Raw genomic sequence first — 18,644 nt, 5'->3', positions numbered from 1 at the left:
TCCCACCTCCCTCCATATCCCTCAGTCCCACCTCCCTCCATATCTCTGTCCCATCTACATCCATTTCCCTCAATCCCACCTCCCTCCATATCCCTCAGTCCCACCTCCCTCCATATCCCTCAGTCCCACCTACATCCATATCCCTCAGTCCCCCCGCCATATCATTCAGTCCCGCCATTTGCCCTCCCTCCCCACCCCCATCTGCAAGTCCACCTCCAGCCAGGGAGGGAGGGGTGTGAGGAATGTTTCTGCCTCATTTCTACAGCAGTCAAACAGTGTGGTGCTGGAAAAGCACAGCCGGTCGGGCAGCATCCCAGGAGCAGGACAATTGACGTTTCGGGCATAAGCCCTTCATCAAGAATGACATTCCTGAGGAAGAGCTTTTGCCCGAAACATCGATTCTCCTGCTCCTTGGATGCTGCCCGACCAGCTGTACTTTTCCAGCTCCACACATTTCGACTCTGATCTGCAGTCCTCACTTACTCGTCATGTTTACAGCAGTAGACCTCCCTCACCCTCCCCTCCCAGAGCAGTCTCAGGCCTCACCACAGGCTTGGCGTTACTGCTGATGCTCTTCAGCGAGTCCAGTTCCTCCGCCATCTTGGTGGCCAGCGACTGCAAGTAACCCCGAGCTTCCTTCTCTTCGCTCACCCTGTCAGGAGGGAGACATTGCATCAGCTCAGTATTGCCGGTGGGGGACCCAAGGCCTGGATACACACAAACGCAACGGAGTGGGCTGGGTTGCTGAAGTCCACGCCAGCTTCCCCATCTTGCTGCTCCTCCCCATCCCCTTACCATTGAATAATCTCGGCGATCTGGGTGTCCCACTGCTTCACGGTCTCCTTCCTGCCTTCCAGTGCCTGGAGCTCCTCCTCCAGCCGCTTGTTTCTGGCCTGTAGCTTGTCCAGCTTCTCCATGAGCTTGCAGAGTGGGGTCAGAGGTCAGTTATTGAGTGGACTAGGGCACACATCAGTTACCACAGTGTTTTAACCCCGATCTCTTAAGACAGAAGCTGACAATTTTAAAAAATATATATTATAACACCGAACAGTACAGCACAGGAACGGGCCCTTTGGCCTGTAATGTTGTGCCGAACATGATGCCACATTAAACTAATCCCTTCTGCCTGCCCTTGGTCCACGTCCCTCCATCCCTTGCATATCCATGTGCTTATCCGAAAGCCCCTTTAACGCCCTCCTATCATACCTACCGTGACACTCACCCTGGCAGAGCATTCCGGATTCCTATCACTCTCTGTTGAGAAACAACTTGCCCCTCACATCTCCTTTGAACTTTCCCCCTCTCACCTCAAATGCGTCCCCTCTAGCTGTAGATATTTCAACTCTGGGAGAGAAAGTGTCTGACTGCTAACCCTATCTCATAATTTGACAGACTTGTATATAGTCTCCCCTCAGCCACTCCAGAGAAAACAACTTGAGTTTATCGAGCCTCCGGAACTAATTCAACAGACTCAGACCCTTTGAGCTGCAGTGGGATTTGAACCTGTGTCCCCAGCGTATTAGTCTGAATTTCTGGTCCAGAGACATTACCATTACAGCATTGTCTATTTGCTGGGCTGTCCTTCAAAAGGAAATACTTCATACAATCATTAGCTCAACACTGATTGCTGGAGGAAACTCCATCTGTGTCCCTACTGTCCAAACATTAAAGCCCTCTCCCTGACTCTCAGACCCTCTGTGAGGCTTCAATAAAGCTCCAACCTTCTCAAAAATCTCTGAAAATCCAAACCCTGCTTGCTTTATGGACTGTGCTCTTCAGTCCCGGCTCCGACAGATGTGTGAGGCGATTGCCTTGCTCCGTAAAGGTGTGAGAGGATATATAGGCCGCACCAGGCCTTACCCGCTGTCCAGGCCCTGACACTCACCGGCTCCAGCTCCACATTCAGCCTCAGGTTCTCTTCCCTCAGCTGGTTCTTCTCCTGCTCGTGGGCCGCCCGCAGTTCCATCACAAGTTCCTCCTGTTCCGACTGCCTATGGGAGGTCCAGGCCATGCACAAATGTTACTGAGGGGACGTGCTTTCCCAGCCCCGGCCTGGAACTCCGATCACCATGTCCACCGACGCGAAAACCCGCAGGCATGACCCTCAGCCTCCCCCGTACCCACAAGGTGGATCCCCAAAATCCAGCAGACATGACTCTCTCTCCTCTTCCCCCCTACACTTCACCAATACATACCAACCAAATCCCCACAACATGACAGGACCCCAACATCCACCACACAATCCCGAATTCAATGGGTTCAACACCTTCATGCCCCACAAAGACCCAGTAGGCACAAGGCCCCTTCGCCAACCCAATGGGTGCTTACTCCCACCATTCCCAACTCCCAATGGGCTCTTGCTCCCACCATTCCCAAATCCCAATGGACTCTTGACACCCCCCCAAACCCAATGTCCAGCAAGAACACAAATCCCATTCCCAAACTCCAGCAGGCACATGCCCACCAGCCACTTAAAATTCAGCGAGTCTGCACCCCCGCAACCTGAAACTCAGCAGGCACTAACCACAATCCCTCAAAATCCAGCATGTACACACCCCTCTCCCCCACTCCCCCTGCAAACAACACCATCCGAAACCCAGCAGGCACACATTCCCCCTTCCAGAACCCCAGCAGGCACTCATTCCCCCTTCCAGAACCCCAGCAGGCACTTGTTCCCCTTTCTGGAATCCCTGCAGATACATGTTCCCACTTTCCGGAATCCCAGTAGGCACACATTTCCCTTTCCAAATCCCAGCAGACACTCATTCCTCTTTCAGAATCCCAGCAGGCACATGCTCCCCCTTTCAGAATCCCAGCAGGCACACATTCCTCCTTTCCGAATCCCAGCAGACACACGCCCCCCCTTTCAGAATCCCAGCAGGCACCAGCTCTGCCCAGCAGCAGCTGTGTGCTGGCCTCACCGCTCGCTGCGTGCTTTCTCCAGGCGCTCTCTGCTGGCCACCAGCTCCCTCTCCAGCCGCTGCTGCCGGCTGTCCGATTCCTCCAGCTGCTCCCGCGCCACCTTCAGCTCCGCCGCCTGGGCGCTGTGCTGCCGCGCCAGCTCCTCCTCACGGGCCAGCGCCCTCCCTTCCACCTCTGCCAACTCCCGGCTGGGGTCAGGGCCTCGGCTGCTGGGGTCAGCTCCGGTCTGTGCCAGCTGCAGGGAAGAGGGAGAGAGGAGTGGGGTGAGGGGGGAGAGCTCGGTTAGTCTGCTCCCGGAGAGGACGGGGCGATGGGCATGGGGTGGGGGTGAGGGTGGGTCTGCGACTGTATGCCGCATTGCTGCCCGCTCTGTGGTAGTCAGGAATCGCTGTACAGAAGGGGGGAGGCGATAGATGGGCGATAGGCCGCCCTGCAGGTTTACCTTCAGCCTCTCCAACTCCTCCTCCAGTTGCCTCCTCTTCTGCTCGCTGCGCTCCCGCAGTTGGCTCTGCTCGGCCACCTCCAGCGCCTGCTCCTCCAGCTTCACCTCCAGCTGCAGACAGAGGGGATACAAGTCAGACACGGCCGGCAAACCCACCCTTCGCCCAGCTGCCGACCTATTCCCCAGCGTCCTCCCCGCTCCCTGGAGTCACACGGTAGCTCAGAAGTTAGCACGGCTGCCTCCCGGCGCCAGGAACTCGGGTTCAATTCCACCCTCGGGCGACTGTCTGTGTGGGGTTTGCGCGTTCTCCCTGTGGATTTGCTCTGGTTTCCTCCCACGGTGGATTAGCCATGCTAAATTGTCCCTTGGTGTCCAGGGATGTGCAGGTTAGGGTGGATTGGCCGTGCTAAATTGCCCCATAGTGCCCAGGGATGTGCAGGTTAGGGTGGATTGGCCATGGGAAATTGTCCCGTACCATCCAGGGATGTGCAGGCTTGGTGGGTTAACTGTGGGATATGCATGACTACAGGATAAAGGGAGCGAGTCTGGGTGGGATGGTCTTCAGACGGTCGGTGTGGACCTAATGGGATGAATGGTCTGCTTCCACACTGTAGGGATGGTATGAATTGATATGGTGCGCCACGAGGCTGCTCAGCCCATCATGCCTGCATTGGAGCCATTATCCAGTTTGGCTCCATCATCTACCAATCTCTTGTGTTATCACCCACATCCCTGCACACTGTGTGTATGGAACAGGCTACCAGAGCAAGTGATGGAGGCTGGTACAATAACAACATTTAAAAGGCATCTGGATGGGAACACTATCGGAAAGATGTTGTGAAACTTGAAAGGGTTCAGAAAAGATTTACAAGGATGTTGCCAGGGTTGGAGGATTTGAGTTACAGGGAGAGGCTGAACAGGCTGAGGCTGTTTTCCCTGGAGCGTCGGAGGCTGAGGGGTGACCTTATCAAGGTTTACAAAATTATGAGGGGCATGGATAGGGTAAATAGGGTCTTTTCGTTGGGGTGGGGTAGTCCAGAACTAGAGGGTATAGGTTTAGGGTGAAAGGGACAAGATATAAAAGAGACCTAAGGGGCAACTGTTTCACGCAGAGGGTGGTACGTGTATGGAATGAGCTGCCAGAGGATGTGGTGGAGGCTGGTACAATTACAACATTTAAGAGGCATTTGGATGGGTATATGAATAGGAAGGGTTTGGAGGGATATGGGCTGGGTGCTGGCAGGTTGGACTAGGTTGGGTTGGGATGGGATATCTGGTCGGCATGGACGGGTTGGGCTGAAGGGTCTGTTTCCGTGCTGTACATCTCTATGACTCTCTGAATAGGAAGGGTTTGGAGGGATATGGGGCTAAATGTTGGCAAATGGGACGAGATGAATTGAAGATAGCTGGTCAGCATGGAAACGTTGGACTGAAGGGCCTGTTGCCTTTCTGCATGACTCTAAGTAACCCGTCCAAAGTCTCAACTGAACCTGCCTCCCCACATTTCCGGGCAGTCATTCCAGACTGGAACAACTTGCTGTGCGACACATGCACATCACCTTGGCTTCGTTTGCTGATCCGTTTAAAATCGGAGGCCGCTGGAATCTCGCAACATTTTCGCAACCAACCAAGCGTCTATTTTCTTTTTAACGTGTAGTCGCTACTGTCAGGCAAGAAGCCTGCACCTGACCAAGTCCATGTGTAGGGCTGTTACTTCCCAGACACAGGGCGGAACTTTGACCTGTGCTCTCTCCCTTGGATTGTTTACTGCGAGCTCGCGTGACCAGCTCCCACACCAGGCGGCACAGAAAGGATCAAGATCCTTTTGTGACATCGAACAAAGGATAGCCATCGGCCCCCTGGGATTTTGCGGAGTCTCCCTCTGCCCTTGCTCCTCACTGCGATTATCATCCTGGGAACTTTCTATCCACTGACAAGGTCCTCAGTTTAATATCGGAGCACATATAAAGCAGCGCCCCATTCACACGGAGCCCTACGGACGGCTTTCGGTCAATTCGAAAGCCAGCATCAAACGTAGTGCAGCCTTCCATTGCCCATCAGCTGACTGTCAACGGTCAGAGGACAGGAGCGGTCCTCTCTAGCCTGCTCCACCATTCAGTAAGAGCGTAAGTCATCTGATGGCTCCTGATACTGGTTTCCCTCACGTTCCGGTGTAGGCCATCCTGTTTATAGAGGTCCCACCGTCCCCAGAAAGAACCCCAGTTATCCAGAAACTGGAACCCCTCCCTCCTGCACCATCCCTGAAGCCACGCATTTAAGTGTTCTCTCTCCCTATTCCTCGAATCTCTATCACGTGGCACGGGTAACAAACCAGAGACAACAACTCTTGCTGTTTCTCACTTGTCAAGAATCCATCCATGTCTGCATTTTATATTCAGAGACTCTGCTGCCCCTCTACTTTTGAGGAAGAGAGTTCAAAAGACTCTCAAAGAAAATAAATTCTCAGTTGTCTTTAACCATAATTTTTAACAATATCCCTGGTTTGAGGTGGGGGTGAGCTGCCTTCCTGAACCGCTGCAGTCCACCTGCTGTAGGTTGACCCACAATGCCCTGAGGGAGGCAATTCCAGATGTTTGACCCAGCGACAGTGAAGGAATGGCGATAGATTGCCAGGTCAGGGTGGTGAGTGGCTCAGAGAGGGAATTGAAGTGTTCCCATGTATCTGCTGCCCCTGTCCTTCCAAATGGGGAGACACAAGAGGGCCTCTGGAATGCTGATTGGCCTCCACTCCTGACGCTGCACCTGCTTTGATCCCAGTCCCATCGCGCCCTGGCCACCCACTCACCTCCAGCCTGCACCGGTCTGCCCTGCTCAGCTGTTGCCGCAAACTCTCCACCTTCTCCATTACCACCTCCATCTCCTCCTCCCGGTCGCGCAGGTCCCGGGACAACTTCTGCTTCTGCAGGCGGAGCTGGGAGTAACGCTCCTCGCCTTGCTGCACCTCCTCCTCCGCACGCTGGCGCTTGACCTGAGCCTCGCGCAACTCCCGGCTCCGAACACACAGCTGCTCCTGGGCCTCAGCCAGATCCTACAAACACAACAAAACTCAATTGGAAACAAATGGCACTGAGGGTCAATTAGAGATTAATGGCACTGAGGGTCAGTTAGAGATTAATGGGGCTGTGGGTCAGTTAGAGATTAATGGCACTGAGGGTCAGAGTTAGAGATTAATGGGGCTGAGGGTCAGTTAGAGATTAATGGCACTGAGGGTCAGAGTTAGAGATTAATGGCACTGAGGGTCAGTTAGAGATTAATGGCGCTGAGGGTCAGTTAGAGATTAATGGCGCTGAGGGTCAGTTAGACATTAATGGCACTGAGGGTGAGCTAGAGATTAATGGCGCTGAGGGTCAGTTAGAGATTAATGGCGGTGAGGGTCAGTTAGAGATTAATGGGGCTGAGGGTCAGTTAGAGATTAATGGCGCTGAGGGTCAGTTAGAGATTAATGGCACTGAGGGTCAGTTAGAGATTAATGGCGCTGAGGGTCAGTTAAAGATTAATGGGGCTGAGGGTCAATTAGAGATTAATGGCACTGAGGGTGAGCTACAGATTAATGGCGCTGAGGGTCAGTTAGAGATTAATGGCGCTGAGGGTCAGTTAGAGATTAATGGCGCTGAGGGTGAGCTAGAGATTAATGGAACTGAGGATCACTTAGAGATTAATGGCACTGAGGGTCAGTTAGAGATTATTGGCACTGAGGGTCAGTTAGAGATTATTGGCACTGAGGATCACTTAGAGATCAATGGCACTGAGGGTCAGTTAGAGATTAATGGCACTGAGGATCACTTAGAGATTAATGACACTGAGGATCACTTAGAGATTAATGGAGCTGAGGGTCAGTTAGAGATTATTGGCACTGAGGGTCAGTTAGAGATTAATGGCACTGAGGGTCAGTTAGAGATTATTGGCACTGAGGGTCAGTTAGAGATTAATGGCACTGAGGATCACTTAGAGATTAATGGAGCTGAGGGTCACTTAGAGATTAATGGCGCTGAGGGTCAGTTAGAGATTAATGGCACTGAGGGTCAGTTAGAGATCAATGGCACTGAGGGTGAGTTAGAGATTAATGGCACTGAGGGTCAGTTAGAGATCAATGGCGCTGAGGGTCAGTTAGAGATCAATGGCGCTGAGGGTCAGAGATTAATGGCACTGAGGGTCAATTAGAGATTAATGGTGCTGAGGGTCAGTTAGAGATTAATGTGCTGAGGGTCAGTTAGAGATTAATGGCACTGATGGTCAGTTAGAGATTAATGGGTCTGAGGGTGAGCTAGAGATTAATGGCACTGAGGGTCAGTTAGAGATTAATGGCACTGAGGGTCCGTTCGAGATCAATGGCACTGAGGGTCAGTTAGAGATTAATGGCACTGAGGGTCATTTAGAGATCAATGGCGCTGAGGGTCAGAGATTAATGGCACTGAGGGTGAGCTAGAGATTAATGGCACTGAGGGTAAATTAGAGATTAATGGCGCTGAGGGTCAATTAGACATTAATGGTGCTGAGGGTCAGTTAGAGATTAATGTGCTGAGGGTCAGTTAGAGATTAATGGCACTGATGGTCAGTTAGAGATTAATGGTGCTGAGGGTCAGTTAGAGATTAATGGTGCTAAGGGTCAGTTAGAGATGAACGGAGCTGAGGGTTAATTAGACATTAATGGGGCTGAGGGTCAGTTCGAGATTAATGGCGCTGAGGGTCATTTAGAGATTAATGGCACTGAGGGTCAGTTAGAGATCAATGCCATGGACAGCAAGGCTTGCTGTTTATGGAAAGGGAAGATTGAGAGGATTAGGTGAGAGATAGGGGTTACTAACTTGTGATAGAAATACCAAAGGTAATGGAATGCATATGTTAGATGTTGATTGGCTGAGGAGGTGTCCTGTTGATTTTCTCTTGCATATAAATCAGAATCCTCCCATCTGCAACCTTTCTCAAAAGCCAGAAATGCTGTTATAATCGGACACCTGGGGGAAGAGGCAGGATTCTCTGCTGAGCCTGGAGTCACCCACCCAGGGTCTGGGAACAGCCAGAGGCCAGGGCTGAGCTGGCTTTGGTACCTTATAGATTTCCTCCTTCTCCTGTTTCAGGGTCTTCAGCTGCTTCTCCAGGGCTCGGAGCTGACGATTCTCCGACTCACTCTTCCTCTTGACCTGCTCATCATTATCCAGCTGGTTCTCTGGAAAAGAAACACAACAGGCCTGTGAGTCTCAGAACCCAGCATCCCGAGGAGTTTCTTAGAGGAGGGTGAGATCTAGGAGGGCTGTTAGTGGGGGTGGAGGCGTGTGTGGGCTGGTCAAAGACGAGGTGACAAAACAGACAGGTCCCCATAGGTCAGGGACGGAAGACCACAAAGCTTAATCAAGTGCACCATCTTAACATGTCCCTTCCACTTCACTCGCTAAACTCCCCCCAACCCCCACAAACCCACTACGTCCCACAAATTCCATAGCCACTAACTGTTACTGTCACTGCATCTGCATTGGGTACTCCAGGACAGGGAGAGCACTGGGTTAGATAGAGAGTAAAGCTCCTTCTACACTGTCCCCCATCAAACACTCCCCAGGACAGGGACAGCATGGGGTTAGATACAGAGTAAAGATCCCTCTACACTGTCCCCCATCAAACACTCCCAGGACAGGGACAGCATGGGGTTAGATACAGAATAAAGCTCCTTCTACACTGTCCCCCATCAAACACTCCCCAGGACAGTGACAGCACGGGGTTAGATACAGAGTAAAGCTCACTCTACATTGTCGCCCATCAAACACTCCCCAGGTCAGGGACAGCACGGGGTTAGATACAGAATAAAACTCCTTCTACACTGTCCCCCATCAAACACTCCCAGGACAGGGACAGCACGGGGTTAGATACAGAGTAAAGCCTCCTCTACACTGTCCCCTATCAAACACTCCCCAGGACAGGGACAGCACGGGGTTAGATACAGAGTAAAGCTCTCTCTACACTGTCCCCCATCAAACACTCCCAGGACAGGGACAGCACGGGGTTAGATACAGAGTAAAGCTCCCTCTACACTGTCCCCCATCAAACACTCCCAGGGACAGGGACAGCACGGGGTTAGATACAGAGTAAAGCCTCCTCTACACTGTCCCCCATCATACACTCCCCAGGACAGGGACAGCACGGGGTTAGATACAGAGTAAAGCCTCCTCTACACTGTCCCCCATCAAACACTCCCACGGTGATACAGCATAGGATAGGATGGTGTAAAGATCCCTAAACACTATCCCAGTGTTTATTAGACTGTAAAACTATAAGGCATGGGAGCGGAAGGAGGCCATTCAGCCCATCGAGTCCACTGAGCTATTCAATGAGATCATGGCTGACCAGGTAATCCTCAACTCCATTTTCCTGCTTTTTCCCAATGACCCATCCTGATTCAAAACCAGTGTCTCTCAGCCTTGAATATACTTAATGACCCAGCCTCACAGCCCTCTGGGGCAAGGAATTCCACGGATCCACTCCCCTCTGAGAGAAGAAATTCCTCTCTGTCTAAGCGTCTGACTCCCTTACCTGATGCCCTGACGCCCTCTGGTCCTAGACCCTCCCACAAGGGGCAACAACCGTTCCACATCTCCCCTGTCAAGTCCCGTAACAATTTTGTGTGTTTCCATCCGATGGCCCCTCAATCTTCTGAACTCCAAAGAGTTCAGTCCCAATGTCCTCACTCTCTCCTCGTTAAAAAAACATATCCAGAGCTGGAATCAATCTTATGAACTTCTTTATGACATACTCCAATGCCAGTACGTCTTTCCTCAGATGAAGGAACCAAACTGTACTCCAGGTGTGTGATCCAATTGATTCCTTGTATAGTTTCAGTCGGACATCTCCAGCCTCATCCTCCATTCTTTTTGAAATAAAGGCCACCATTCCACTTACCTTCCCTATTACCTGCTGAACACGGATGTTGGGTTTTTGTGATTCACCCCAAACTCCTCTGCGTTGCAGCTTTCTGCAGTCTTTCTCCATTGAAATAATATTCAGCTCCTTTGTTCCTGCCAAACTCACGTTTTCAAATATTCTGCCTGCCAAGTTTTTGCCCATTCGATATCCCTCTTGTGCCATCGAGTCATCCAACACGGAAACAGACCGTTCAGTCCAACCAGTCCATGCCGAACATAATCTCCAAACTAAACTAGTCCCACCTGCCTGCTCCTGGCCCATACCCCTCCAAACCTTTTCCTATCCGTGTCCTTACCCAAATGTCTTTTAAATGTTGTAACTGTCCCCACATCCACCACTTCCTCAGGAAGTTCATTCCACACACGAACCACCCTCCGTGTAAAAAAAAAATTGCTTCTTATGTTGTTTTAAAATCTCTCTCCTTAAAAATGTGCCCCCTATTCTTGAAATCCCCCATCTTGGGGAAAAGGCACCTACCCATCAACTCTATCTATACTTCTTATTTTATAAACTTCTATCGGGTCACCTCTCAACCTCCTACGTTCCAGTGAAAAATGTCCCAGCCTATCCAGCCTTTCTTTATAACTCAAACCTTCCATACCCAGCAACATCCTGGTAAATCTCTTCTGAACCCTCTCCAATTTGGTAATAGTCTTCCCATAACTTGCCTTCCCACCTATTCTTGTATCAAACATAACCCAGGCTGTCGTAATTCCACTTTCCACATCAGGATGAGTTGGACCGAACGGCATGTTTCTGTGCTGTTTGACTCTATAATCACTGAGCATGGGGGCTCAGTGGTTAGCATTGCTGCCTCACAGTGCCAGGGCTCCAGGTTCGATTCCAGCCTTAGATGACTGTCTGTGTGGAGTTTGCATGTTCTCCTCGTGTCCGCGTGGGTTTCCTCCGGGTGCTTCAGTTTCCTCCCACAGTCCAAAGATGCTCAGGTTAGGGCGGATTGGCCATGCTAAATTGTCCCACAGTGCCCAGGGATGTGCAGGTTAGGGTGGATTGGCCGTGCTAAATTGTCCCATAGTGCCCAGGGATGTGCAGGTTAGCGTGAATTGGCCGTGCTAAATTGTCCCATAGTGCCCAGGGATGTGCAGGTTAGCGTGAATTGGCCGTGCTAAATTATCCCATAGTGCCCAGGGATGTGCAGGTTAGGGTGGATTGGCCGTGCTAAATTGTCCCATAGTGCCCAGGGATGTGCAGGGTAGGGTGGATTGGCCATGGGAAATTATCCCATAGTGCCCAGGGATGTGCAGGTTAGCGTGAATTGGCCATGCTAGATTGTCCATGGTGTTCAGGGATGTGTAGGTTAGATGCATTAGTTAGGGGTAAATGTAAAGTAATAGGTTCGCCGAATAGGTCTGGGTGGATTACTCTTCAGAGGGTTGATCTGGACTTGTTGGGCCAAAGGGCCTATTTCCACACTGTGAGGACTCTATGATTCATGTCTGTTATAAATAATTGTGGCCCAGCACTGACCCCTGTGGCACTCCACTAGTTATAGACTGCCATCCTGAAAATCTCCTGCCTCACCCCAACTCTCTGTTTTCTATTGGTTAACCAATCCTCCACCCTCTGCCAATATTCCACCACTGAATCCATGGGCGCTAACGCTCAGTGAAGGCAGTAGTTTGCTGGATTGATACGAACACGGTGAACCAGGAGCTTACCTGCCAGTCTCGTTTTCAGGATCTGCATTTCTTCTTTCAGACTTTTGATTTCCATTTCTTTCTTGGCCGACCCTGAGCTGCTGTGACCGACTGCGGCTTTCTGCAGAGATTCTGTCACATGGAGAGAGAAAGTTAACCATCGTTCAGAGACTCCTCAGAGAGAAATCAATGCAGATCACTGATCAACCTCATAGCAATGCCCCAGGGGTAATAGTCACAGCTGTCCATATACACTATCAGGGAACTGTAAGACTGTTAACATGCTTAGACTCACGTGACTGAGAATGATTCACTGTAATCTCCCTGAACCCCTGGATTAGAGGCCAACTCACATATTCTGATGAAAATCCTATGCAAGACACTCAATTTGATTAAGTTTTTATATGATTAGATTAGATTAAGTCCACACCGACCCGCCGAAGCGCAACCTACCCATTCTCCTACATTTACCCCTTCACCTAACACTACGGACAATTTAGCATGGCCAATTCACCTGACCTGCACATCTTTGGACTGTGGGAGGAAACCGGAGCACCCGGAGGAAATCCCATGCAGACACGAGGAGAATGTGCAAACTCCACACAGTCGGTCGCCTGAGTCGGGAATTGAACCCGGGTCTCTGGCGCTGTGAGGCAGCAGTGCTAACCACCGTGCCGCCCACAAGTTCATAAGTGTTATTTAATCTATGAAGCACGCAGATCCCTTGATTAGATTCCAGACTCTCACTCAATCCCAAAAGGTTTGTTTTTCTATATACATTTGCAAAAGCACTTTGATTAGATTCCAACCTATTATTTACTCACTGGAATGTACCGTTCTATATGTAAACCTCCAGAACCCCACAATCAGATTCCAGTCTGTAACTCACTCCCGGGTATCTGTTATTCTGTATATAAACCACCCCGAACCCCTCAGTTAGATTCCAGTCTGTAACTCACTCCCGGGGTATCTGTTATTCTGTATATAAACCACCCCGAACCTCTCAATTAGATTCCAGTCTGTAACTCACTCCCAGGTATCTGTTATTCTGTATATTAATCCCAGCGGACCACTCGGTTAGATTCCAGTCTGTAACTCACTCCCAGGTATCTGTTATTCTGTATATTAATCCCAGCGGACCACTCGGTTAGATTCCAGTCTGTAACTCACTCCCAGGTATCTGTTATTCTGTATATTAACCCCACCGGACCCCTCAATTAGATTCCAGTCTGTAACTCACTCCCAGGGATGTGTTATTCTATCTGCAAACCACCTCGAACCCCTTGACTAAAAACCAATCACTTGCAGATAATACAAGGGTACAAGCTTTGACAATTTTGATTTGGTTTCCATGAGCAATTTGTAACAATGAATGAGTTAAAATAGAGATTGTGCATGTGAAGAGAAGCATCTCTAATTTTCACCTTGGAGTCTGTGATTCAGCTCCCTCTTGTCCACCTCCAGCTGCTTTATCTGTATCTCAAATGCCTCGGCCTCCCGGTTGTCAAGTGAAGTGCTGCCCCATGGGTCTCTCAGACAGCCGCGGTCAGACAGTGAGCTGGAGGAGATGGAGAAACCGGTCACGTGAAGCATTAACCCCTGCCAAAAAGCCTCCTACCAGTCTCCTGCCAACTCCATTTTGCATCAAGAAATGGTTTCAGGCCATTGGATTCTGCAAAGGGTGTTTGCCTTATCAAAATTATGGCCATAGCACTTAAAGACTTATGCTCCAACATTAATTATGTCCTCAGTACAACTGCTATAGTGGCCTCTACTCTGTTATAAGAAGGATATTATTAAACTGGAGAGGGTCCAGAAGAGATTTACCAGGATGTTACTGGGAATGGAGGACTTGAGTTGTAAGGAAAGGCTGGATGATAAACTGGGATTTTCTTCACTGGAGCATAGGAGGTTGAGGGGTGACCTCATAGAGGTTTATAAAATCATGAGGAGCATTAAGAAGGTGAATGGCAGGTATCTTTTACCTTGAGTGGGGGATTTCAAGACTAAGGGGCATAAAGAGTCATAGAGTCATGCAGCACAGAAACAGACCCTTTGATCCAACTTACTAGGATTCCCAAACTAAACTAGTCCCATTTGCCGGCGTTTGGCCCATATCCACTTAAACCTTTCCTATTCATGTACCTGTCCAAATGTTACTTAAACATTGTAACTGTACCTGCATTCACTACTTCCTCTGCTGTTCATTCTACACACAAATCACCCTCTGTGTGAAAAAGATGACCCTCAGGTCCTTTTTAAGTCTTTCCCCTCTCATCTTAAAAATATGCCCACTAGTTTTGAACTCCCCCGTTCTAGAAAAAAGGCAACTGCCAAATATGCCCCTTAAGATTTTATAAGGTCACCCCTCAGCCTCCTTGGCAACGTTTTCACACAGAGGGTGGTACATGTATGGAATGAGCTGCCAGAGGAAGTGGTGGAGGCTGGTACAATGCCAACATCTGGATGGGGACATGAATAGGAATGGTTTAGAGGGATATGGGCCAAGTGCTGGCAAATGGGACTAGATTAGGTTGGGATATCTGGTCAGCATGGACGGGTTGGACTGAAGGGTCTGTTTCTGTGCTGTATACTTCTATGACAATCAAATGCCAGGGACTGACCATCTCCAATAAAAGAGAATCTAACCATCACCTTGACATTCACTAAAATGACCATCACGGGATGCCCCACTATTATCATCGTCAGGTGATCAGAACCTGAAGTGGACCAGCCTTATGAATACAGGAGCAAATCAGAGGTTAGGACTCCTCTCCTTACTCCCCCCCCCCCCCCCAAAGCCTGTCCCACCATCTACAAGCCACAAGTCAGGAGGGTGAGGGAATACTCCCCACTTGCCCCCGGATGGGGGCAGCTCCAACAACACTCGAGAAGCTCGACACCATCCAGGGACAAAGCAGCCCCCTCGCTTGATTGGCACCACATCCTCACTCCCTTCCCCACCGACGCTCAGTCGCAGCAGTGTGTACCACCTACAAGAGGCACTGCAGAAACTTACCAAAACTCCTGAGACAGCACCTTCCAAACCCACAAGCACTCCCATCTCGAAGAACAAGGGCAGCAGATACATGGGAATACCACCCCCTGCAGCTTGCCCTCCGAGCCCCTCACCATCCTGACTTGGAAATATATCGGCTGCTGTGTTAAAATCCATGAACTCCCTCCCTAATTGTCTATCTACACCATATGACTGCAGCGGTTCAATAAAGCAGCTCAACACGGCTTTCTCAGGCTAGTTAGGATAGACGACAAATACTGGCCTGGAGCACAGTGCCCACCTCCTACACAGGAACAAAGAAGGACCAAATCTGTGTCCTAAGTTCACGATCATTGTGTGAATTTCTGCAGTGCATCTTGGAGATGGTACACCCTGCTGCTACTGAGGTGGAGGGATTGCGCATGCAGTGTCAATCAAGCGAGGGGCTGCTTTATCTTGGATAGTGTCAAGCTTTTGGAGTGTTGTTGGGGCTGTATCCATCCGGGGGCAAGTGGGGAGTATTCCCTCACCCTCCTGACTTACGGCTTGTAGGTGGTGGACAGGTCATTAGGGTCTGGGGGAAGTTGGGCTCAGTTTGTTCCCTGGTTGTAACTCACCAGTTGGAAGTGTATGTGAACCCAACGAAGGGCAGGTGGAGTCCAGAGAACGCACTCCGGCTGGAAGGAACAGTTGAGTCCTGAAACACACAAGGCAGACAGTCAGAGACCCCTGGAAGAGACAGATCTCAATAAGGAACAGTCAGGTGATGGGCACAGGCACAAATATGGGAGAAATTAATAGGCAGACAGAAACATATCCACAGAACCACAAAGATGGTGCACAACAGAGTTAAATACAGAGGAAAGCTCCCTCCATACAGTCCCCCATCAACCACTACCAGGACAGGGACAGCATAGGGTTAGATACATAGTAAAGCTCCCTCTACACTGTCCCCATCAAACACTCCCAGGACAGGGACAGCACAGGGTTAGATACAGAGTAAAGCTCCCTCTACACAGTCCCCCATCAACCACTACCAGGACAGGGACAGCACAGGGTTAGATACAGAGTAAAGCTCTCTACATTGTCCCCCATCTAACACTCTACAGGTAATAGGCAGACAGAAACATATCCACAGAACCACAAAGATGGTGCACAACAGAGTTAAATACAGAGGAAAGCTCCTTCTATACAGTCCCCCATCAACCACTACCAGGACAGGGACAGCACAGGGTTAGATACAGAGTAAAGCTCCCTCTACACTGTCCCCCATCAAACACTCTACAGGACAGGGATAGTACAGGGTTAGATACAGAGTAAAGCTCCCTCTACATTGTCCCCCATCAAACACTCCACAGGACAGGGACAGCACGGGGTTAGATACAGAGTAAAGCTCCCTCTACACTGTCCCCCATCAAACACTCCCCAGGACAAGGAGTGCATGGGGTTAGATACAGAGTAAAGCTCCGTCTACACTGTCCCCAATCAAACACTCCCAGGACAGGGACAGCACGGGGTTAGATACAGAGTAAAGCTCTCTCTACACTGTCGCCCATCAAACACTCCCAGGACTGTGACAGCACGTGGTTAGATACAGAGTAAAGCTCCCTCTACACTGTCCCCCCATCAAACACTCCCAGGGACAGGGACAGCACGGGGTTAGATACAGAGTAAAGTTCACTCTACACTGTCCCCTATCAAACACTCCCAGGGACAGGGACAGCACGGGGTTAGATACAGAGTAAAGCTCCCTCTACACTGTCCTCCATCAAACACTCCCAGGGACAGGGACACCATGGGCTGTGCTGCTCCATTTTCTGAACATCGTGTCCTCTGCCGAGTTTCTCGGATTGCCTCTTCTTGACCTCTCGCACAGCTCTGTGACAATGCCGTTATGCAAATGTGGGGCTGTTATTAAGTGAGGGGAAGTGACGGCCTAGTGGTAGCATCGCTGGGCTGTTAATCTGGAGATACAGTCTGGAGACCTGGGTAGACTCCCTCCACGGCAGATGGTGGAATTTGAATTCAGTAAAGATCTGGAACAAGGAGTCTTGTGACGATCAGGAATGGATTGTCGGATATTCCTGTCTGGGTCACTATTGTCAAGCTGCCACCCTTACCTGGTCTGGGCCTACGCGTCACTCCAGATCCACAGTGTCGTGGTTGACTCTTCACTGCCCTCTGGGCAATAAATACTGGGCCTGACCAGCAACACCCATGAATGATGAAAGAAATAAATAAAAGACTGGGGTCGGCTATCTGGCTTCCTCCAACCGAGCCGTTCTCCCCAACCCCACCCCAGCAACGCTGCCACTCACCGCCAACTTCAGCACATCGTCGTCCACGTCGAAGTTAGATGTATCGGTGGGGCTGGTGACCTCAGGGATGTAGGGCGGTGGGCACTCGCGGATATGCTGCCAGTCGATGCCAGCGAAGAAGGGGTGGCCCTGCAGGTCTCTGATGCCCGCCTGACCCAGCCGCCTGTCCTTGCCACACACCAGCTTGGCGATCAGGTCCTGGGCCGCCTCCGACACGTCGCTGATGTCCGGCGGGAATGTCAACTTATCCTGCGGGGGGGGGGGGGGGGATGGGAGAGGGGGCAAACCAATGCAGGAGAGTGAGCAGATATATCCAGGGCAAAATAAAACCGTCCCCCCCCAGCCGTTATAGCACGCCTTTAACAGAGAACCTGGATTGCTCAGACCGTAAGATCATCACCTGTTTTGACCAGAGGGTTCAACCAGTTTGGTCACAAAGCAACCTGAACAGAAATTGCTGGAAAAGCTGAGCAGATCTGGCAGTCGCAGGACCTGTGGAGAAATCAGAGTTAACGTTTTGGGGGGTCAGAGCTAGGGTTCAGAGTTCCTCAGCTCTGATGGTGGGTCACCAGACCCAAACCGTTAACTCTGCTTTCTCTCCACGGATGCTGCCAGGCCTGCTGAGCTTTTGCAGATAATTTCGGGTTTCATTTCTGATTTCCACCATCCTCAGTTCTGTCAGTTTTGGATTGAACCACGAGGCCAGTTCCGCTGATCTCACACCGTCCTTACGATGACAATCATATTGGCTGTTTCAACCATATACCTTTATGTGGCACCCATAACGCAACGGAAAGACTCAGGTGCGATGTTCGGGTCTGATGACCCTAAACTTTTGTCAAAGATCTGTGTCATAAAGGAGAGTGAGAAAGATAGAGAGGATTAGGGAGGGAATTGCAGAGCTCAGCTCCCCCCTGGGCAACTCAAGGCATGGGGAGTGTATGAGAAATGGGTCCAGATCTGGTCGCTCTGTTACAGGAAGGATGTTATTAAGCTGGAGAGGGTTCAGAAGAGATTTACCAGGATGTTGCCGGAAATTTAGGGTTTGGATATGCTGGGACGAGTGGGTGGCTCAGTGGTTAGCACTGATGCCTCACGGCGCCAGGGATCTGCGTTCAATTCCACCCTCAGGGAACTATCTGTGGGGAGTTTACACATTCTCCCTGTGTCTGTGTGGATTTCCTCTAGTTTCCTCGCATGGTCCAAAGATGTGCAAGTTAGGGTGGATTGGCCATGCTAAATTGCCCCATAGTGCCCAGGGATGTGCAGGTTAGAGTGGGTTGGCCATGCTAAATTGTCCCATAGTGTCCAGGGATGTGCAGGTTAGGGTGGATTGGCCATGGGAAATTGTCCCATAGTGTCCAGGAATGTGC

General features: G+C 50.5%; 1 protein-coding gene across 1 annotated transcript in view; it reads right to left on the bottom strand.

Moving 5' to 3' along the window:
- LOC122543985 (serine/threonine-protein kinase MRCK alpha-like) overlaps positions 1–18,644 on the bottom strand; it is a 39,305-nt gene that overhangs the window by 10,630 nt on the left and 10,031 nt on the right. Inside the window, exons 6-16 of the mRNA XM_043682994.1 lie at positions 17,272–17,520; positions 15,571–15,650; positions 13,380–13,513; positions 11,977–12,087; positions 8,434–8,552; positions 6,171–6,413; positions 3,365–3,475; positions 2,922–3,157; positions 1,886–1,991; positions 796–920; positions 547–652 (exon numbers count right to left, since the gene is read on the bottom strand). Coding sequence (XP_043538929.1) covers positions 547–652; positions 796–920; positions 1,886–1,991; positions 2,922–3,157; positions 3,365–3,475; positions 6,171–6,413; positions 8,434–8,552; positions 11,977–12,087; positions 13,380–13,513; positions 15,571–15,650; positions 17,272–17,520 — 1,620 coding nt within the window. The remainder of the gene's footprint in view (positions 1–546; positions 653–795; positions 921–1,885; positions 1,992–2,921; positions 3,158–3,364; positions 3,476–6,170; positions 6,414–8,433; positions 8,553–11,976; positions 12,088–13,379; positions 13,514–15,570; positions 15,651–17,271; positions 17,521–18,644) is intronic.

This window comes from Chiloscyllium plagiosum, chromosome 45 (assembly GCF_004010195.1).
Source record: "Chiloscyllium plagiosum isolate BGI_BamShark_2017 chromosome 45, ASM401019v2, whole genome shotgun sequence".
NCBI lineage: Eukaryota > Metazoa > Chordata > Chondrichthyes > Orectolobiformes > Hemiscylliidae > Chiloscyllium > Chiloscyllium plagiosum.
Note: the sequence above shows the minus strand (reverse complement) of the source record. Positions and strands in the feature narration are given on the sequence as shown.